Source organism: Ailuropoda melanoleuca, chromosome 2 (assembly GCF_002007445.2).
Source record: "Ailuropoda melanoleuca isolate Jingjing chromosome 2, ASM200744v2, whole genome shotgun sequence".
In the NCBI taxonomy this organism is placed as follows: Eukaryota; Metazoa; Chordata; class Mammalia; order Carnivora; family Ursidae; genus Ailuropoda; species Ailuropoda melanoleuca.
The window spans coordinates 12,223,759-12,245,294 of NC_048219.1; the positions used below are offsets into that span (position 1 = coordinate 12,223,759).

The 21,536-nt window shown below is 53.7% G+C and overlaps 1 protein-coding gene across 1 annotated transcript in view; it reads right to left on the bottom strand.

Annotated features, from left to right (window-relative positions):
* Positions 1-21,536, bottom strand: part of CSMD2 (CUB and Sushi multiple domains 2) — a 590,718-nt gene that overhangs the window by 568,115 nt on the left and 1,067 nt on the right. The window contains exon 2 of the mRNA XM_034645185.1: positions 21,192-21,251. Within this exon, the coding sequence (XP_034501076.1) occupies positions 21,192-21,251 (60 nt within the window). The remainder of the gene's footprint in view (positions 1-21,191; positions 21,252-21,536) is intronic.

Below are 21,536 nucleotides of genomic sequence, written 5' to 3' on the forward strand. Positions count from 1 at the left end.
CACAGTGGCCCCTCTCTCCCTTACAAACAACACCCGGCCCTTGGGAGACAGGAGTCCTGAGCTCAGCAGCAAGTGTCTGCCCATTCAGGTGAAACTGGCCCTTCAAGCCCTGGTGCGCCTGTCACTGTCTCAAGCCTGGTCAAGACAGGCAGGGATGACTGTCCCCTCTACACAGAAGAGCAAACTGAGGCCCAGCAGGTGTCAGAGGCATGAGCAGGGGGTGACGCAAGAGGAGAAGGACCCCTTCTCCCTATTTTCTTGTGAAATTACAGGAGGAAACAAATAATGGTTCTGCTCACCAGCATGAGCTTTGGGGTCATGCAGCCCTGGTTCTAATTTAGCTCTCTCGGGTACCAACCACGTATGACCTTGAGCCATTAGTTAACATTACTGAGGCTCGGTATGCCCATCTGCAAAGTGGGAGCAATAATGCCATCTAGCTTCAAACCCACTGTAAGACTTACAATAGATGGTACATATAAAATGCCTGGCACCGCTCCTCACAGTAGGAGCTCCATACATGACGATAATGTTGTTATGGCTACTGTTATGGGAATGGCTTATGATTAGGGTCAGTGCTGGACTCATCTAGGGATCTTCGGTCCGTGCACTGTGGTGGAAATGGCTGTAGAAACCTCACATGCGTGGTGCCCCAGCTCCATCACTTGCCTACTGTGTGAATGAACCCTAGGCAAGTCATTTCATTCCTCCAAACCTTGGTCTCCATTTCTATAAAATGGGAACAACTCGGTGGGATCTTGTGGCACGGAGCCTGGGTACAGCTCAACGCAGTCAGAATCAGAAGAGGACAGGCACCCCACCCAGGCAACACACGTTCACTCCAGGGAAATAGCTTCCTGGCCATTACCAACAATAGCTCCCAGATAACAAAGCTCTGGTTTGTTCTTCTCTATCTTCCCCAGACTGACTCCCACTGGACCTGTGGGCTCTACCTTCAAAGTATATCCAGAAGTCCTCCCTGATACCCCTGGCTGGGCTCCTGCTCTTCCTGTCTGCGCCCATAACCCCCACCCCAGTTCTGGGCTAAACTCTATGCTGATATTCACCACACTGCATTTAAAAGATCACCCCGGGGTGCCTGGGTGGCTCAGTTGGTTAAGCATCCGACCCTTGATTTCAGCTTAAGTCATGATTCAGGGTCGTGAAATGGAGCCCCACGTCTGGCTCCGTGCTTGAGATTCTCCCTCTCCCTCTGCCCCTCCCCGTGCTCACTCTCACTCTCTCTCTAAATAAAATCTTTAAAAAAAATAAAAGATCACCCCAAGGGTGATGTATTAGAAAGAATGGAAGTTTAGCAGGAGGAAATGGGGAGACAGATACCATGCATGCCATCAGCTCTATATCCCAGAACCCCACACAATGCCCGGCACAAAGTAGGAACTCAGTGCAACTTGGTTGGACAGATACACGGATAGATGGTTGAGTGCTGGGAAGGAAGAAAACGAGGCGGAGGAGGGAGGAAGGAGAGGGAAGAAAGAAGGAAAAGGTCTTGGCACCTGCCGCTGCTTTCCTCTGGCACCCCCCACCTGCTCCTCTTCCACTCAATTCTGATCCTTCATCTGCAAAGCAAATGTATGTTGCCCGGCCCTAATCTGACATCAGTTTCTATCAAGGAGTTAACCAAGGAGAATCAGGTCTGACTCCAGAGCGGATGCATTTTAAATAGCAGTCCCATTTCCTAACAATTCACCTGGATGAAGCTCATTCTCCATTTACTCTTCCAGAGGACGATGAAGGGAAAAGAAAAATGAACAATTTATTTTCTTATTTAAGTATGTCACCGAGATAAGCAGCCCAGATGAGCAACGTCTTGGTAACGTCTCTCCATCTGGATAGGGGCTTTGAGAAAGTTCCAAGGCTGGCTGGCATCTCCAGCTGCGCCCCAGGTGTGTGGGACAGGTCCCGCCTGCCCCGGGCACCCTCAGCCTCCGGCGAGGCTGACGTGCTCAGGCCCAGATCCACGGTATAGGATCCGTGCAGGACAGCACACGCTTGCTCCAGTCTCCGCGAAAGGGACAGAGTTACCACTCCATGCCCCACAGGGCAAAGTACTGCAGGCCCGAAGATTTTTCCAGGGAGTGACATGTCTAAATAATGAGACTGGGGAAAGAACTTGGACCACTCAGCTCAGCCACACCCGCCTGGCACCTCCTTAAACTTATCCAGCAGGTGTGGCCCCTGTCACGGAGGTGGGGGGCTGTCCCCCAGTGCCTGCGAAAGGGTGGGTGAATCTCTCCCACTCAGGGGTGATGTATTAACAAGCCAATCTGGCCGCCTATCCAAAGCCACCTTCTCCAATCAGCTTTATCGGTAACGAATGACTCTACCTGTTTTGCACTTACTTTGGTCCAGACTTGAGAGGGAGGAAAGGTGGGGGGGGGGTGCAGGATGTCGAGGAGAACTGGACCAGACCGGTGATCCCTGCCTGGGGTTCTCAAACCCCTACAGGTCTTCAAAGGCACTAATGAGAGTTTGTGAGCTATTTTCAATATTTTAAAGAGCCTAACAGAAGCTGCGTTTATCCATGGTCAAAATGCACAGGCCAAATAAATGCTGAGTGTCTGCCTTGGGCTGGAAGTATTGCCAGTCAGTGAGATCACACTGCCTTTTGTCCATTCTGGTCAGTGGGACAGAGCCTTGGCCCTCCCATGCCCAGCCACGCTCAAGAATGAAGGGATGTTGGTTTCCCCAGGCCCTCTGCTTTACTGCATGAGAAACTGTAGCCCCTTGGCAGGGCTGTCTGCTGCATCAAAAGGGGAAACTGCAGGGGCGCCTGGGTGGCGCAGTCATTAAGCGTCTGCCTTCGGCTCAGGGCGTGATCCCGGCGATCTGGGATCGAGCCCCACATCAGGCTCCTCTGCAGAGCCTGCTTCTTCCTCTCCCACTCCCCCTGCTTGTGTTCCCTCTCTCGCAGGCTGTCTCTGTCAAATAAATAAATAAAATCTTTTAAAAAAGGGGGGGGACGGCAATGAGGTACATCTGGGGGAATAAAAAGGGAGAGTCTCAACCTCAGATAAAGGGAATGAGAATGAGTTGCCAAGAAGATGCCTCTTCCCAGAGCCAACGATCAGAACCACCTGTTAGGAAAGTGAGCACCTCGTGGCCTCGACTCAGACAAAACATGGTGGGGGAAAGAAGGCCAATGCCACCAGAGTGGGGGAAGGGGGCCAGGGCTCTGGAGCAGGAGAGCTGGAAGGTGGGTAGGGTCACATATCTGTTCCACGTGGTGGATGTGGCTTTGCCCCCCTCAGTCTGGGGACAGAGCTGAAGGAAGCCAGGAAGACTAACGAACTTGTCCGAGCCCCCGGCAGAGTCTCCCTGTAAGCTTTTCGGGGTGGGGGGATTTGGGAGAGCTGATCAGTGCCAACAGACCAGAAAACAACTGGCAGTGATGTATGTCTTTCAGGAATAAAAACGGGGAAAGAATCCATGCGCCTCTTAATAAATGCAGTCTGGTGGAAACAGTACCTCGAAACTCAAGTTTCTTGGGAGGAACTCAGCGTCCCCAGTCATAACAAAGCTGGGCTATGCTGAGGGAGGGGGAGACATTCAGGAGCCTTGCTTCGCCCCCACCCGCCACCCCCACACCCGGTGGCAGTCTGAGCACACAGAGGAGGGTCCCTCCCCACTTACCCCATGCTAGGGAAGGCTCAGAAGGCAGTTTTGCCATTTGCCCCCACCCCCCCACTCCTGGCTGGGCCGTGTTTTACCAGTGGGCAGGGCCACTGAGCTGAAAGGCAAAGTGCGTCCCCCAGATGCCCCCCATCTGACCTAAAGGCAGTGAGTAGAGCCAGCCCATCATTCTGTGGTTGAGGAAGGGACACTGCAGGTGTTCCACTGACCCCGCCCCCGCCCTAACTCTGCAGAAGCTCCTGAGAGCTCCCTGGCCAAGACTCGCACTCACGGTGGGAGGCGGAGAGCACCTGTGGGCTCAGGCTGAGACGTGTTCTCCAACATGATGGCCCCAAAGCCTGTGCTTTGACAGGTATCGGGCACATGCCCAGCTGTTAATAAACTAACCAGGACTTTCTCTTCCAACCAAGAAGCATTCTCTGTCCTTACACCCCATTCGTCAGAACCCCGGAAGGGAGGGGTGTTAGGGACAGATCAGCCTGAACTCCTGCCAAGACTCCCGCTTATCCCAAGAGCTTCAGTCTCTGCCGCTTCCTCAAGGGGTTCCCCTCCGCTCCACCCCAGAGAGCAACGCCTCCCCTGTTTCTCTCCGAACCACAGTGCCCATCGCCAATTGGAGGAAGGCAAGAAACGATGTGATAGACCACACGGTGGCCACTGCCATGTCCAGAGTGCTGGGTCCCAAGTGCCCAGGAGCAAAGGGGGAGGCCTGAGTCACAGCAGCACCGGGGAGGATGTGGGAAGGCTCGGAAGTTATTTGGGAAGCAGAATCCACAAGATCTAATTAGCATAAGGCAGTGCGTGAGGGTTGAATTCAAGAATGATTTCCAGATTTCCAGTTTAGGAAGATACGATGGTAGTGTGGCAATTTCTGGGGGTGGGACACAAAAGAGCATGGGATGGTAAGCATGGTGGGGGTGGGGTGGGGCTGGACCATGCACACATGTGGTGTTGGATCTGGAGCTCTGGACACCTAAGTGTGGGATGCAGGGATTATCAGCGTTTGGAGAGGGGTGGTGTTAAGCCCCAGGATGGAAGGAAATACAGGATCAACAGAGAGGAAGGCTAAGGGCAAAGCCATGAAAGCACTGATAAGGCAACTTTAAGTAGGGAGAGAGGGATGAGTAGTGTCAGATGCTGAAGACAGGAAGAGACAGACAGAAGGTCAAGAGCAGGCTGTGCCTGACGGAGAAAGGTCTAGAGGCCAAGAGAGACACTTAGATTTGGGAAGGCGGAAGTCATGTGGCACCCTGGGCTAATGCACTTCCCCTGGAGTGGGGAGGGTGGGAGCCAAATGACAGGCACTGGGAAAGGAGCTGGCAGACACCCTCCCAGGAAGCACGGCTAGAAACGGAAGGAGACGGGATGATAGCCAAAGGGAATGAAGAGTCATGGAAGGGGTGTTGTTTAGTGTGCTTTTCTTTTGAAGATTTTATGTATTTATTTGTGAGAGAGAGAGAGAGTGAGAGAGAGCACAAGCAGGGGGAGCTGCAGGCAGAGGGAGAAGCAGGCTCCCCGCTGAGTAGGGAGCCTGATGCAGGACTCGATCTTAGGACCCTGGGATCCTGACCTGAGCTGAAGGCAGATGCTTAACCGATTGAACCACCCACGTGCCCCTAGTGTGCTTTTAAGATGAAAACAAAGTGTGTTTATGGGCTCATGGGGAGCAGGGATGCCAACGACAGCTGTGCCATCCTGGGCTGGGCTTCCCCACCCAAATTCAGCAGCAAGGTGCATGCGGTTATCTCTTTCAATGACAATCTCTCCGTGGCAGAGGAAACAAGGTTGCTCAGGACAGCAGGTGGGCACGCCTGCCCCAGCAATGAGAATGATCCCCAGATGGAACCTACGGTTCAGAGGGGCACAGAGCCCAGGCGGGGTACACTGGACTACACTGAGAGGCAGAGGTCAACAGGGCTGGATCCAAGAGAAAGGAGAGGAGTAAGGTTGGGTCAGGTGAACTTCCAGGTTCAAAGTCTGAGGCCTGGGGATGCTGAGCGGTTTCAGACACAGTGGGTCCTTTACTACCCTACCCGACCCTGATCTCTTTAGACTGATCAGTTCATTTTTTACTCAAGTGTTAAAGGCTAACACTTCTCAAAATAATTGAATTCTACCAACAGCAGCAACAGAATCTTCCTGCAACACAGGCTGACACAGACAAGCAATCTCATTGCTCTGTATCAAAAATTTCCCCTACCTCCTTGCCCCGAACTCTCAGGGACCCTTGAGCTTGGGGAATCTGCCATAATCTGACGCAGCAACAAAGAACAGAAAGGAAAGCCTTGTTGTGTCTTTGCTGCTCTAAAAACTAGCTTCCAGGGTGTTCAGTTTCTCCTGACAACCCCTTGATAGGCATTCATTCACTCAACAAACATGGACTGAGCACCTACCGTGCTCCAGGCCCTGTCCTAGGTGTAGGGACACTGTGGGGTGAATAAAAGAATCCAAACCCTCTGTGCTCAGAGCCAGGCCCCTTGCAAACAAAGACCTTTACAGGTGTAACTGCGAGGTCAGGTTTTTCGCCCCGTTTTACTAATGCAACAACTGAGGCCCAGAAGAGAGCCAGGGTTTGGGCTGGGTTGGACTTACTCCAAAGTTTATGCTGAGAACGTGTGTCCCCTAGTGCTTCTCAGACTCTTGGGCACAGGAATCACCTGGATGTCATTAAAATGTGATTCTGATTCAGTTGGTGGGCGGTGAAGCCTACGAGGCTGTATTTCTAAGAAGTTTCCTGGCAAGGCCCTTGGACCACACATTGGACACCAAGGGCCTAGTGTTTCCCAAGGTCATCTGATCACAAAATACTATTCTCCCATGGCACTGATTTAATAGTCCCTATCTCACCAATGAATGCCACCCCTGGGCCTCCCAGGATCTTTGTACTTTCCTCCTTAGCATCCTTATTCGCGTTACTGGCCCTTTGCCTCGGTCTCCCTGCTGAGTCCCTGGCTCCTTCTCATGTGGAAGGCAGACTCTCTGAAAGTCCCTCCACCAAGCTAGGGCCACTCCCCTGGGGGCCTGGTCCTGTTGCAGCCAGGAAGCCAAGAGGGCTGGGACCTGGATTCCTTGGCCCCACACTGGGAGCTTCCTCCAGAAGCCTGCCTTGACTGCCCCCTAACCCCAGCCTCCCCCTGCCCTGACTCCACCTGCTTGACCCTGCCTTAGCCTGCCTACAGAGCCTCTTTCTTAAAATGCCAGCTGCCTCGCACCACAAGGCCTGGGGAAAGTGGCATTTCCGCGCTTTGTGTCTGCTCTTCAGTGAGTATTAAATCTAGAATAATGGGAATTAGTACACAGAGGAGGTTGAGGATAAGACTCCCCTGAGTGCCCTGATTTCTCACCTAACAAATCAGGGGCCTGCAGAAGGACTCTGGGATTCAGGAGCTCCAAGCTGTCAGGCCAACCCTCACCAACAGGCCCTTTGTTCAGTGGGTTAAGCAGTTTAGGAATGTAAGTACCTGCCTGCAAAGCTCCTGGGCTTCCTGTCTCCTCTGGCCGCCCGCCTAATCTGACAGCCCAAATCTGGTTACCTGTGGGGGCGGGGGCACAGCCGCTCCTGCCTCCGCCAGGGCGGGGTTGGGAATAGTTTAGGAGTGAGTTGGACGCTTAGACAGTCAGGCCCAGGATCCCCAACAAGAAAGCAGGAAGCAGGGACAACGAAGACAAAACCACAGGAACATTCTGTTTTGCAGCTTCTTCAAAAGTGACTTTTGCAAAACATCCCGAGACAAAACAATTAACCAAAGAACATCAGTCACTCTTGGCGCTGTAGGCAGGGTCAGGCAGGTGGGGTCAGGGCCTGGGGAGGCTGGGGTTAGGGTGTAGTCAAGGCAGGCTTCAGGAGGAAGCTCCCAGGGTGGGGCCAAGGAATCCAGGTCCCAGCCCTCTTACCCTCCTGGCTGGAGCAGGACCAGCCCCATACCGGTAAGCGAGGGCGGGGGGCAGTCCTAGCTCAGTGGAGGGATTTTCAGAGGGACTTAATCTCCTAATGTCAGCCCAAAAGACCATCAACACGTGAATAACCACCCGATAGGTAGAAGGGTACATGATCAAAGCCCTGATTGGCACATCTCAGCAGCCAATCCACAGGGGCCCACACTCAGGATGCTCAAGACAGTTCCACAAAAGGGCTCATAAAACCCCTACACTTAGAAACTCCAAGGGTAACCCTCTTAGGCCAGCCCCCCCCCCCCCCCCCCCCCCCCNAGGAGCTTTATAGGATTGCTCAATAAACTCTGCTTTACCGCCCACCACTCCCACTCCTCGTCTGGTCTGCCTCTTCATCCTTCGAAGAGGTGTGACGGAGAACCTTGGGCACTAAGGGGACAAAATTCCTGTAACAGTAAAGGGGGGGGGTCTCCCTTCCTTGTTTCCTCTGCTGGGTCCTGGGGGCCCCTCGGGACCGGGGTCATAGCAAGGTGAGCAGGAGTGGTGGTTGAAGGCCTATGTCCTTTGAGCTCCACCTTCGGAACTGGGGAGTTGTTTGCCTGAGCGGTTCGGTCCGCAGACAGACCCCAGGTGCGTAGTAATAATAATAATAATAATAATAATAATAATAATACGAGGAACTCCCTNCACTCACTCCTCGTCTGGTCTGCCTCTTCATCCTTCGAAGAGGTGTGACGGAGAACCTCGGGCACTAAGGGGACAAAATTCCTGTAACAGTAAAGGGGGGGGGTCTCCCTTCCTTGTTTCCTCTGCTGGGTCCTGGGGGCCCCTCGGGACCGGGGTCATAGCAAGGTGAGCAGGAGTGGTGGTTGAAGGCCTATGTCCTTTGAGCTCCACCTTCGGAACTGGGGAGTTGTTTGCCTGAGCCGTTCGCAGACAGACCCCAGGTGCGTAGTAATAATAATAATAATAATAATAATAATAATAATACGAGGAACTCCCTCGGGACGCACACGGCACACCGTGCTCCTAGATACATACTGACTCAGAAGAGCAGGGGAGGGAGGGCCTGGGACTCCCCAGGTGTAACTGGAAAGCTGGCTACAGTGCCGGGTGTGTCTGCTGGGCCTGAATCGGACCAGCTTTAAATCCGGGCTCTCCCCTCCCCAGCGGTGAGGTCTGCGGCGAGGAACTTCATTGTCAACTCAGTCTCCTGGACCCCAAAGGACTGACTTCCTAAGAGCGCCAGGCTTAGGAGAGGAAACTACAGCTCTCAGCCAGGGGCCTGAGTGTTCCCTAAAGGACAGCTTCCAGCTTCCAGTTTCCAGGATGGAGACAGTGGTGCGGCTGGAGGGGAAGGCAGACCCCAGGACCCACGTGCGGCGGGCAGCTGGCAGCCTTTGTGCAAGCCACTCCCTGGTCCTGGACCTTCTGCCCCACATGCTCAGCATCCCAGGGACCTGTGCTCACCCCAGGAGAGCCTGCTTGCTCCTCTGGGGAGCCTGCCCTGCCCCCTCCTCCCCTCCACTGTTTTCTTGGAGCTCCCGGGGGTCTGAGAGTTGAGAACTGTCCTTGGCCAAAGGCAGGAGCTTTGAAGCAGTGTTGATAGGCATGACCCCCAGCCCCGGGCCACAGCAGGCGGCCCACTGTCCTAAACAGTTTCAGAGCTACCAAGGGCCTTAAAAATCCCCCTTGTTGGGGCACCCGAGTGGCTCATTCGTTAAGCTTTAAGCTTCTGCTTTCAGCTCAGGTCATGATCCGAGGGTCCTGGGATGGAGCCCCACATTGGGCTCCCTGCTGCTTCTCCTTCTCCCTCTGCCTGCTGTGCACTCTCTCTCTCCCTCTGTCAAATAAATAAAATCTGGCTAAAGGAAAGCCCAGGGACCAGGAGGGTCCCAGGTCAGGTGCAGGTGGATACAACGAGGTCAAAGGTCAGGAAGAGGGTGAAACTGAAGGTGAGGCCTGGGGGCGGGGGGAGGAGGAGGAAGACAATGAAAACAAGGCCAGGGAGGTCACAGGGCTGGGGAAAAGGAGGGAGCAGAAAAGGAAAGGGGAAGGAGACAGGCCGCAGAGGTGGAAGAGAAGGAAAGAGGTGGAAGGAGCCAAATGGTGAGGGGCATGTGTGACTGGACCAGGAGGAACACCACGGGTCCCCCCGCCAGACGGTCTGGTGAGTCATCTCCGAGTCGGTACATTTCCTATTTTTATTCTTTCAGGAGGAAAGTTTGGTGCTGTTCTCAGGGAGGCAGGGTTAAGAGCACGGTGATTTACAGTCCTCAATTTATGGAGCGGGGTTCACGGCCTCCTGGCGCTTCTGTCGGATGCTTACTGTCTCTGGGAGGGCGGGGAGCGGGGTGGGGCACACGCAGAAGGGAAAGGATCCCTGCACCCCCTCCGGGCCCTCTCCCTACAGCGCTCCATGCATCTTGCCAGACCCGCCTTTGCCCACAGTGCCCACGCCCCACTGACACCTCCTTCCTGCAGAGACCTGCTCCCCGCAACCCAGCCAGCTGGGCCGCACCCCGGCGCAGACCCGCCACACGCTTGAGCTTCCCGCGTTAGCACACCCGCAGGTCACAGGGAACTTCTTCCACACCCTCCGCAGGCCTTGCTCCCGCTGGCCAAGAGCTTGTGAGGGTGCGTTTCCACCGCGGGCACCCCTCACCCCGGGGGGCCGCTCTTCACCTGCCCTTTGCTATTTATCCTGCAAGCCTCAGCCAGAGCCCGCCTCGCTCCACAAGCCTTCCCGGACCCCCTGAGTCTGTTTTTCTAATTATGGCAAAATTCATGCAATGTCAATTGACCACCTTAACCAATTTTGGGGGTACGGTTCAGTTGTGTTAAGTACCTTCACGTTGTTCTGCAACCATCCCTACACTCCGTCTCCAGAACTCTCCTCCTCTTGCAAAACTGAAACTCCGCACCCACTAAACACTAACTCCCCTTTTCCCTCTCCCCCTACCCTTCCCCCGCTGCCCCTCTATCCCCCTTCTACTTTCTGTCTCTATGGATTTGGCTACACTGGGTGCCTCATTGAAGTGCAATCCTACAGTATCAGTCCTTTTGTGACTGGCTTTTCTCACTTAGCAGGGTGTCTTCAAGGGCCATCCGCCTTGTAACACGTACAATTTCCTTCCTTTTTAAGGTTGAATGATATTCCACCGCGCACGTATATACCACATCCAGTTTATCCACTCGTCTGCTGACGGACACTTGGATTGCCTCCACCTTTTGGAATCAACCACGCAGCCAAGAAACCTCTTTTTTTGTATCCTCATTTATGAAACTTGTCTATGTCCCCAGCGCGTCTGAGAGCTCGGGCACAGCACAGACTGTCCATTAACGCCTTGCTGAAGGACTGAGTCATCCCTCACGTTCTCTCAGTGTGGCACGCATTAAGCAATTAATTTCTACTTTACCTGGCACCTTCAGAAAACACAGGGCCTTGAGCCAGAAGAGAGACCTTTTCAAAGATTTAGGAACCCAGTATGAATAGGAAGGCACTGGAAACCCTCCAAGCCCTCCATACTGAGAGCCAGCTCTGTAAGAGGGTAGAGCCAGGTGGGCCTGGGAACCCGTCCTGCCCCTAGCTCCTCAGTGTCCCTACGTCTCAACTCCGGCCTTTCACAAAACACGGGCAGATCTGACCACATATAATGAAGTGCTTCTGTCCAAAGAAAAACGTCATAAACAAAACAGATGAAAGACTGGGAGAAGTTATGTGTAACCTCGAATATGTATCTGGAATATAGAAAGAACTTCTGCAAATTGACCGAAAATTTTCCTAAATTGAGACAGGAAGTCCAATGGAAAAGCAGGCAAAGAATATGAATAGACAATTTGCAGAAAGAGAAGCTCAAACCACTAACAAGCATATGAGATATTCGGACTTACTAGTAATCGGAGAAATGCAAATTAAAACACTGAAATGGTGCCTTAAATTCATCAGAATGGCAAAAATTAGAAAGATGGATAATATCAGGTATTGGTGATGACATGGGGAGACAGAAAGTCTTGGCACTCTTGGTGGAAATGGGCCCTGGCTGAGCCTTTCTGGAAAACATTCCAGCACAACATAGGAAATTAACATATTAACTCAAGGATCCCAATTCCCCATTTATGTAGCCCCCAGTTAGTCTCACACAGGGTCCCAAGACAGCATGAATGGGGATGTTCTTCAGAATTTCATGGGTGGCCAGGAGCTATAGCAAAGCCAGGGGTCTATCCTTGGGCAGAAGGAATACACAGAATGTGTTGTCCAGCTCATAATGCAACACAGCAGTTAGAAACCACAGACCAGACAAACACAGGGGTGGGACTAAATCTTTAAAACAGAGTGTTGAGTAAAATAAGAAACTGCATGAAATGTGTAGTTCGCTATTGTCTACGTAAATTAAAAACACCTATCACACACAAAACAACCCTACATGTATTATAGGGATCCATGCATATTTCAAGACATCTGTCAAATATATCAGAGTGCGTACAGATGGAGAAATGCAGTAATGCCTTGGGATTGAAGATAAAGGGAGGAAAACATTTAAAATAAAACAAGAGAGGATGATTTTAAAGTGTCATGGTCTGAGGGTGGGATGAATTCAATGTTATGCACCTGAGCTCAAAACAAACAAAAAGGCACAAAAATGAAAAACACCTGTGGTCTTCCACGTGACTCAGGAAAACCATCTCTGTAACATTTCCTTCTTTCCATGTTCCTTGGAACAAAATGTTCTCAGAGATGTGAGTCCCAGTGGCCCCGGAACATAAGGAATTTTCATTTTGCTAGAGTTAAAAGGCCTCAGAGCAGAGCTTGTCCCCTGGATGAACGTATTAGTGAAGGAGAAGCCTGGGCAATCACCGTCTCCCAGGGAACGCACAGAGATGCTGCCCCAGGGCAGGCGGGTGGGTACAGAGAAGCCTGCACCCTATGTCTGATGGGCGAGTGCTTGTCCCCTTCCTTCCAAGTCCTCCTGAGGAGCCAGACAGGCCATCGGAGGGTTAAGAATGGATGGGGGCCAGGAAGCCCAGCAAGTGCACCCTTCTTCACTTGCTCCCCCTATGAAGCAGGTGGTCTTCAGGAGGACGGGGCTTTGCATCCCTGGAAAGCCAAGCCAGCCCGGCCCCTGGGCAGGATCTCCCACTGGGGCTTAGACGAGTGGCGTAGTCTCCTATCTCCAGATCCTTTTTGTTTGGTTCATTAAAAAGCTTCCAAGTCCAGCATTACATAGACACAGTGAGTAATATTATCCTCCTTTTACAGATCAGGAAATAGAGGCCCACGAAGATGAAATCATGTTCACAGACGTTGTGGAGGCACGACCGAGGCTGGGATACTAGTTTCCTGACCCTCACGCCAAATTTCAAGATAGATATCAAACACACGAGAATACCTTCCTCCCAGCCGAGGATCTGCCGTCGATCTGCTGTGGGTCAGCCCTTCCGGAACTACACAGACGACAAGGGCCAGGAGGGCAGGGCCACACGGGTCCCCTGGAGGAGGGGACACCATGCCGGAAGTGAGTGGCTGTTTTCATGCTAGGAACTCTTTCACGGAGATTGAAAATGAATCATCACACTCTCACCTCCTTCTTTTTGCCAAGGAACGTGCCAGAAGCCCACACAAGTCTCACTCTATCTCTCCGCCTCTCTCCGTACTCAGCCCCTTCCCCGGAAACAGCGAGGGAGGAGGCAGAGAGGGTCAGCAGGTGGTAGGAGAGAGACAGGCGGCAACCAGCAGACAAAGCTCCGGGGGCTGAGTACCCCCATACCTGCTCATCCTAGAAGAGCCTGCAGGAAACCCCCGGGGACGGGGACGGGTCTCTCAGATGATCTAAATTTCAAAGTCTCTGCTCTCTCCCGTTAAACGTGAAACCCTCACACTTGCTCACTTCCATTCAGTAAATAGATGTAGCTACTTCATAACAGAACTTAGGCGATTTCCGATTTGAAAACCCGGAAGATGGACACATCATTTTTTTGAGGTTTCGGGATTATAATTGCACTTAATTGAGTATAAATTAGAAACTGGCAGGGAGCAAGGCTATTTGTGCCTCAATACCAGCCCTTACATTCTGCTTCACATGGGAGATTTCTCAAATAAATTTCTAAGTGTTATCTTGGTGCTGTCAGTAATTTAATATATACCTTATTTCTAGCATCATAAAAGTTCCTTATAATGATGACTTTCAAGGATAGGATGGACATCCTCATAGAGATCAATTCAGATTAAAGTGTTCTGACGTTTTACAGAAACAAATAGATAGAAAGTAAAAGGCAGTCCCCAGTGGAGGGGGGAGCTCCCCAAGAGAGGAATGCCACGGAAGTGAGCCCCTACACCACCGAGCAGATGCCTCGTTGTGGGTACAGCCACCCCACTAGCTTTAGGGAGGACACAGTGCCCTTCTCTGGCCCTGGGCAACATGGGGGGCTCCTGTCATGTTTCTGGCATATTCTCGGACAGGGTTCGTGGTGGTGGCCACAGAGGACTCCCAATTTCTCCCTGAAGAATGACCTCTGACAGCAGGAGATTGGAGCGTCCAGCATTTTAGGATCCATGCCAGAGTGGAAGCAAGGGCTGATGGAGACTTTCCATCTGCTGGAGATTTCACAGTTCTGGTAAATAAAAACCCGAGGAGCTCTGGGGAGGAAGAAGAAGATGCTACAATCACGTGAAGCAGGTTGCTTCTGGTGCCCTCCCTCATTTCCATTTCCTTATAGTGCCCACTCAATTGCCTATAAAGCCCACATCTCCCAGTATCCCATTCCATCCACCCAACTCAAGCTCTCCCCATATGTCCTGACTCATCCCTATCTCACCCCATCCCACCAGGACACGTTCACCTCTACTCCACTGTATCCCAATTGTCCCATTCCACCCCACCCAAACTCCACCTGTCCCATCCTATCCCATTCCACCTCAATCCATTCTAACCCCTTCCTACCTCGCCCACCCCATCCTACCAGTAAATCCCCTGAATGTTCTATCTCCCATCCTCTCAACCCCACCCCAAACCACTGTATTTCACTCAACCCTATTCCCTTCCATTCCACCACCCATCCCAATCCACCCCAATTCATTCTATATCCCATCCCAACACTGCCCAGCCGCTCTTGATCCTACCCCAACTCACTTCTTCCTGTTCGATCTCAATCCATCTCAGATTATCCTATTTCTCCAAGCTACAGTATTCCATTACGTTCCCTCCCCTCCCATGCCCTGCTTTATCAAAGCTCTCATCTATGATCATATACAGAGCCGAGACCATCCTTCGTGTTACATGAAGCTACGTGAGAAAGTCAAAGGGTCTCACCCTCCCCCAAACATGTAACAGTTAAATGTGTATCTCAGTGGGAGTGGAGGAAAAAAAAGACAGACTCTCATCTTTAAAGGAGAGGTATGAAAAGATAATCCAGGGACTTGAGCTCTCAAGAGTCCAGAAAGAAAACAAATGAGTTTCCTTTGTCTCTCTTAACTTACAAGAGCCAGGAGAGAGCTCTAAGAACCTCACTCTCATTTTCAAGTCGAGAAAACCCCACACTGCATAGTCGACCCTTTGCCTTCTGTGGGTCCAAGGCAGAGCCGAATTCTGTTCAAAGCCAGTGAATCCTGACACACTGTCTCTGTGAGGCACAGGACTCTGAAACGATCCTCCATTTTCAGGTTCACCCAGATGATCTCCCGTTGTGGAAAATCTGCAGCAGGCAGAGAGGAGAGGTTGGGAGGCCATCTCTCCCTCTCGAGGAGCAAACCCCAGCACAGTGTTAGTGGACTTGTCCACCTTCCAGGGGGAGCTAGAGGACCCTCCCCCTTTACCCTGCTAGGAAGAGGAGTGACGGGGTGATGGGGTTGGGTGAGTTGGCCAGGTTCTAGGTGTGTCCTTTCAGCGGGAGGAACAAAGAGCAAAGCCTCCTGCAGATGCCCCAAGCATCCCACGGGCAGCACAGTGCTAGACCTGTCTCCCTCCCACTGAGAGGCCGCCGGTGCCCGAAGCTGGTAGACGGTAGTAGCGGCGGCAGCAGCAGGGGTGGTGGCAGTGGTGGCAGCATTTAACATGCACTGAATGCTAACAATGTGTCTGGCACCGGGACAACTGCTTTCCATGAATTAGGACAGTGGCCCCCTGAGTCAGGTGGCCCTGAGCGTGGCCCCTCCCTCCCTTACCTATCTGCTCTATAACCTTGGCCAAACTGCTTAATTTGCGAACCTTAGTCCCTTCAAATATGATAAAGTGCCTGGATTGTTATGAGAATTGAATAGTAACGTCTAAGACGCATTTAGCCATGTAGCTAGACTCACGAAAGGCCAGCTACTACCACCGGTGCTCCCCAGAAGGGCCTGGGCCGCCTCCCACTTGGGGGAGGCCCTTCACTCCTTCCCACTCCTCCAAACCCCTGGCCTTGGGAATGTCCAAGAGGGCAGTGTGAGGGGAAGGAGGCCTTCGGTTCCAGAGAAGCTGCCTCTGATCCTCTGGACAGGTGCTTCTCGAGTGTGTGCTGGGTGCTGGGTGCTGCGGTCGGGGCTACACGGCCCTACCATAGGCCTTTAGGGAATATGAACAGGCACCATCTCACTAACCAAGACATTCCAATATGTCCTGGTGAGCTTTACAGCAGGGGAGCTTGGGGGCTGTGAGAACCCACTGGAGAGCTCAGGCAAGATGGGTGTTTGGGACCAGCAGACCAAGGATGCCTTTGCAGTCACAGGAGCTGTGATGGAGACGGATGGACCATGGCTGCTTGAGGGGTTGGAAGTCTGGGGTCCAAGCCTCGAGCGCCAACAGCAGCACAGCATCACTTGGCGGGGAGCAGCCCAGGGGGACGAGCAGGGTGGAGGCAGGCAACCTGAGCAGAAGGATTCCTGGGGCATGGTGCCACCTGGGTCCCCTTAAAAGGCGGACGACAGTATGGTCATGGGTAAAGGATTCGGAGTTGGACAAACTGGCTTCTAGCCCTGGCTTGGCCGTTTCCTTGTTGTGTGTTTAAGTTATGTAACTTCCTGAACCTATTTCTTCCCATACAAGAAGGGGATAATAAGATTGTCGGCCTCACCAGGGTGCTGTGAGGCTTGAGTTAATACGACCAAGTGCTTGGGATGGTGCCAGCTCATGAGGAGGACTCAGGGACCACCAGCCATTAGTGTTACTCCCCTGAGTACCTCGGGGGTACCTGGAGGGGCTGAGGCCACAGGGTGGGCTCACATACTTCCTGAGTCCTTTGTCCTCAGGGTTCCTGCTTCAGGCCCAGCTTCCACTAAATGGGCACACAGGATGAGGTAGGTAGGTGCTGGGTCCGGCGCATCTCCGATTTCTAGTGCTTTCCACGACAGAGGGGCGACTTGCGCCTTTTCCAAGTGGGGACCCTGAGCCTTGGAGAGGTCTGAAGATCAGCCAGTTCTCCACAAGGAACCTCTGGCTCTGCTGGGCCACCAGTCCCTTCATCCTGCTGGCATGAGAATGATGATGAGGCCGGAGCAGGTCATGCCCATGCGTCAAGGTGGTGCTGCCGAAGCCACCTGCTGGACTCTTCTGGACGAGCCCAGACCCTGCCATTGAAGAGCCTGCAATCTGATTCTCCAGGCCCCTTGCACATGACTCCAGCCCCACCTTCCACAAAGGCACACTCTTGCCAGCTGTAGACACGGTCAACGTTATCTGCTAGAGTCAGCTTCTTTCTTGAAAGCCAGAAACTTGCAGCTCAATTGCAAATGAAAACTCAAATCCATACACTGGTGACCCAGTGGCTGAATACCTTTCCTTTGGGGGGGGGGCGGGAAATTACATCTAAGGGCCTGTGCATCGGTTCTGAAATCTAAGGAACTATCTTACCGATCTGTGACATTTAGTTCTGGGGGAAAAGCAACAGGGGACCAAGCGTCTTTGTCATCTCTGGCTGTCCTGGCCACTGAAACTCTTGATTTAGCCTTATCAGTCCCTAGAAAACCGTCCATGAAAAAAAAAAATTTCCAAACCGTTGCTGATTTAACAACCATCTATCAGGCACACTAATTCTATGCTAGGTCCTGAGCTGGGTGCTGGGGATACCAAGAGAAATAAAGTACGGTCCCTGTCTTCGGGAAGCTCACAGTTCAATGCGTGAGACAAATAAATAAATACTTTGAAGACAATTCAATTAGTACTATAATCAAACACTGGGTATGGTCAGTGCTCCAGTCTGCAAGAAACCTCTGAAAACAAGCACTTAGGGAATAAGCAAAGCAAGAGAATTTAAAAAAAAAAAAAAAGGTATTTGATTGTTTTTAAAAGCAATGAAGTGGTTAGCATGGGAAAAATGAGAACTGTGTTGGAATTCCTTATACTTATAGTTCCATATTGCTTTTATTTTGAATTATTTAGTAAGCGTATAGGAGGCGCAAGAGCCTTATCAATGCTCAGAGCCTCTGAATCCAGAGAAAAGTAGCTCGGTTTAGTAACGACTGAAGGTAGGCACTTGATGGTAACCTGACAGGGAAGGAGCTGGAGAGGACATTAAGGTTTCTAGGCTGGGTAACTGGGAGGTACCACCAGCCTACACAGGGAATCCTCGAGGCTCAGGAAAGGAGCTAATGAGTTCACTTTGGAAGGGAAACATCTAGGTGAAGATATCCAAGAGTCAGCTGGATATATGGGCTGTCTAGACCCAGAGTTTCCACGGACTAGAAAGCCAATAGATATATCAGGAGAAGTGTCTTGGCAGGAGACATCTGTCTGGAAGCTTCAGAGTGTGGTGGTGGAAGGGCTGGGCCTGGATGAGTTCACCTGCAAAGTGGTGAAAGGAAGTGAGGAAAGGCACAAGGAAGAGAAGGCTGCAGGAAACGCTTGCAGGAGGGGAAGAGGTGCTACTACCAGAGACTGGGAAGGAACAGCCAAGAGGCAGGAGAGAAATCAGCAGTGCACAGTATCCCAGAAGCCCAAGGAAGAAATTTTAAAAAGGACTAACCCAAAGTGTTCAAAGTCACAGAAAGGGAAAGGAAGACAAACACAGAGTTAAATTCAATGGATGTGACAATCAGGATGGTCCTTGGTGATCTTTCCTAGAGAGTTCCAATCCTGGGGACAGAAGGCAGACTGCAGAGCGAACAGTAGCCAAGAAAGTGAGTTGAAGACCCCTTTGAAGACACTTGTAAAGGCAAAGAGATGGGATGGTAGCTAAAAGGTCAACAGGGCCAAAAAGTCTGGTTAGCTTGTTTCAGATTATAGAGTAAGCTGTTCACAGGCCAAGGGGACACGGAAAAAGGCAGACAGACTGAGCCACAGTTAGGACAGGAGGTAATTAACAGGAGGTCTCTGTGGAGGCCAGAGCCAGGGGGAGTGGGAGGCAGGGCCCGGATAGAAGGGTTGAGGGACTAAGGTAAAGGTGAGTGAGGAGGCTCCCCCTTCTCAAATCCTTATATTCATTTATTCAGTCATCAGGGGTCCAAGGAAGGGAGACAGTTCAGTCCTGAGCATCTTTTAAAGTCAACAGTGTAAAGAGAACACAAAATGAATGTGCTTCCCCCTCGAAACTACCAAACCCTGTGATCATCCGTCACCAAGCCCATTTCCAAGCCTCTGCGGCTGGCAAGGCCAAACAGCACATCCAAATGCCTGAAAGGTTTAAAAAGAAATGCACTGGAAGCACTGGAAGCCAGAGCCCCGGCCAGAGCGCAAATGCCTCCTCCCCCAAGCCATTCACCACGGGCACCACCAGCAGCACCAGCAGCAGCACCCCCACCAACTGCTCTACTGACCAAAGAGCTGGAAGCCAGTGGACCTCTCCCGACAGGGCAGGATTCCAGCACCGCCCAGCAGTGTGCAAGCTCCCGGTGAGTGGGTCTTTTTTCCTTCCCCAGGGGCCTGACATGACCAGGGGGCAGGGACAAATTTAGCCAGAAAAAAAAGTTCGATCCCATCAGGGCCAACCTAAGTCGGCTAAACCTGAGCAAGGGTCACACCTGGACAAACATCGGAAAGCCCTGACGGTCCCAGTCTGGAGCAGCGGTTCCCGCACCGCCTATGTGGCAGGTCTGGGTGACCAGCGGGGTCGTGGTGAACAGCGCAGCCGCCCAGTGGGTGTGGGTGTGCGCGGGGCCAGAGCTCCTAGGCGAGCGCACCGCGGGCGCCCCTCTCTGGGTGTCGGCAGCTATGACTCCTAGGAGAACCAAGAAAGTCCGGTCAAGTCGGGATGGGAAAGCTGAGGCAAAGCTGAGGCTAGCTCGGGGCGCCTTCCCAGAACAGCAACCCCAACATTCCCGGCTAAGGGGCTGGCGACGGTCTGCAGGGCGGGTTCACAAGATGCTGGAGCCCAGAGTGGGCCGCAAAGCTTGCCAGGGAAGGGGCGTACTTTCCAAGGGCGCACTGGGATACTGGAGTGTCGGAGACCAAGCCTTCAGAGGTTCAATAGGTGGTTTAAAAGAAATAAGACAAAACAAAACCACGGATCCAGGCCGGAGGTGCCCCGAATCCAGGCCTAGGCAGCAGGTGTTACGGGTTTTCTCCCCCAGTGAGTGTCAGCCTCCAGGCTAAACGAAAATGCGGCCCCAGGCGTCGCCCTTTGGACCCGTCCCCACCCGAGCGCACGGAACTTTCTAGGCTGTGGCTAGCGCTGAGCCTCAGAGGGGTGGCAAGAGATAAAGTGGAAGGGTACCATTCGGGGGCCGCTGGTCCCCACTGGGGACTGGGTTCTCCCGAAGGTCCGCGTGCCTTCCCCGGTCCGCAAGCTGCAGCCAGACACCCGCGAAGTTCAGGGACTCGTCGCACCCGCCAGGTCTGCCCCCCTCCCTGACTCGGTCGCCGGGAGCAGGTCCTGCCGCCCGCGCCGCCGCAGCCGCAGCCCCGGCGCTCGGCTGCAGCAGGGCGCGGGAAAGGGCACTTTGGCGCGGAGTGGGAACCGAGGAGAATGTGGCGGCGCGGAACCTGGCGGCGACACTCCCTCCCCCGCCCCCGGGCACAACCCCCGCCCCCGCCTCCCTATGGCTCAGCACCCTCCAGCCCCCACCTGATTCTTCCCGCAAGGCGCGCGCGGGACCCTGGCCCTGGGCGCGCGCCCACCTGACGGCCCCCCCTCTTCTAGCCCCGAGCGCCGGGGGAGGGGGATACTTGGGGAGGGGGTGATGGCCGCAGTCTCGAGACGGCTCCGGCTGGGGCGCGGGCTTCATTCACGAGAAAATGGGCGGGGGCAGGAAGGGCAGACCCTGCAGACGCGGAAACGGGGAGGGGGCGCGCCATTCCTCTCCAGCCCCCAGGACCCGTGTGCCAACCGGAATCGGGAGGCGGCGGTGGGGGTAGGGCTCCAGGAAAGTTTATCGGAGAAAAGCCTGGCACCTAGGGGGTCTGGGAGGCTGGAGCAACTGAAGCCACGGTCCGGGTGCCCCTCAGCCCCGGGCGGGGATGTCTGTCTCCCAGGCCCCCACGCCGGCCCGGATCCGGCCAAGTTGCGGCTGGGGTTGAGGGTAGCAGTGAGGGTGAGGGTGGAGGTGAGGACGCGGCTGAGGGTGGGAGGAGGATGGGGGATCGACTGAAGCGAGGCTGAGCAGGAGGGTGGGCGACTGGGAGTGGGGAAGGTTAAGGGAGAGAGCGGGGAAAGGGACAGGGACCCTGTCGGGGAGGGGTGGGCGCCACGCTCGGGTGGGGCGCAGAACGGCCGCGTCTCCCCGGCGGGGCCGGACTTACCCGCGGCGGCCGAGGCGCTGAGAAGCCCCCAGCCCAGCAGCAGCAGCAGCGGCGGCGGCGTGGGCTGCGGCGGCGAGCGGCCCCAGCGGCTCCCGACGCCGGGCACGAGCGCCGAAATCCCGGCTTCGCCGCGAGCCCTCCCCGCGGGGCAGCCGCAGCGCCCCTGCTCCCGTCCCCGCGAGCGCGGCATGGCGCGGCCGGCAGCGCCGAGGGAGAGGCTCCGCTCACCGCCGAGGAGAAAGGAGGTCAGGAGAGCTCTGGAGCTTTTTTCTGCTCGGAAAAAAATCCCGGTACGCGGGAGCCCTGAGCTTCTGCGGCTGGAATGAACCAAGTGTCCGCCCGGCC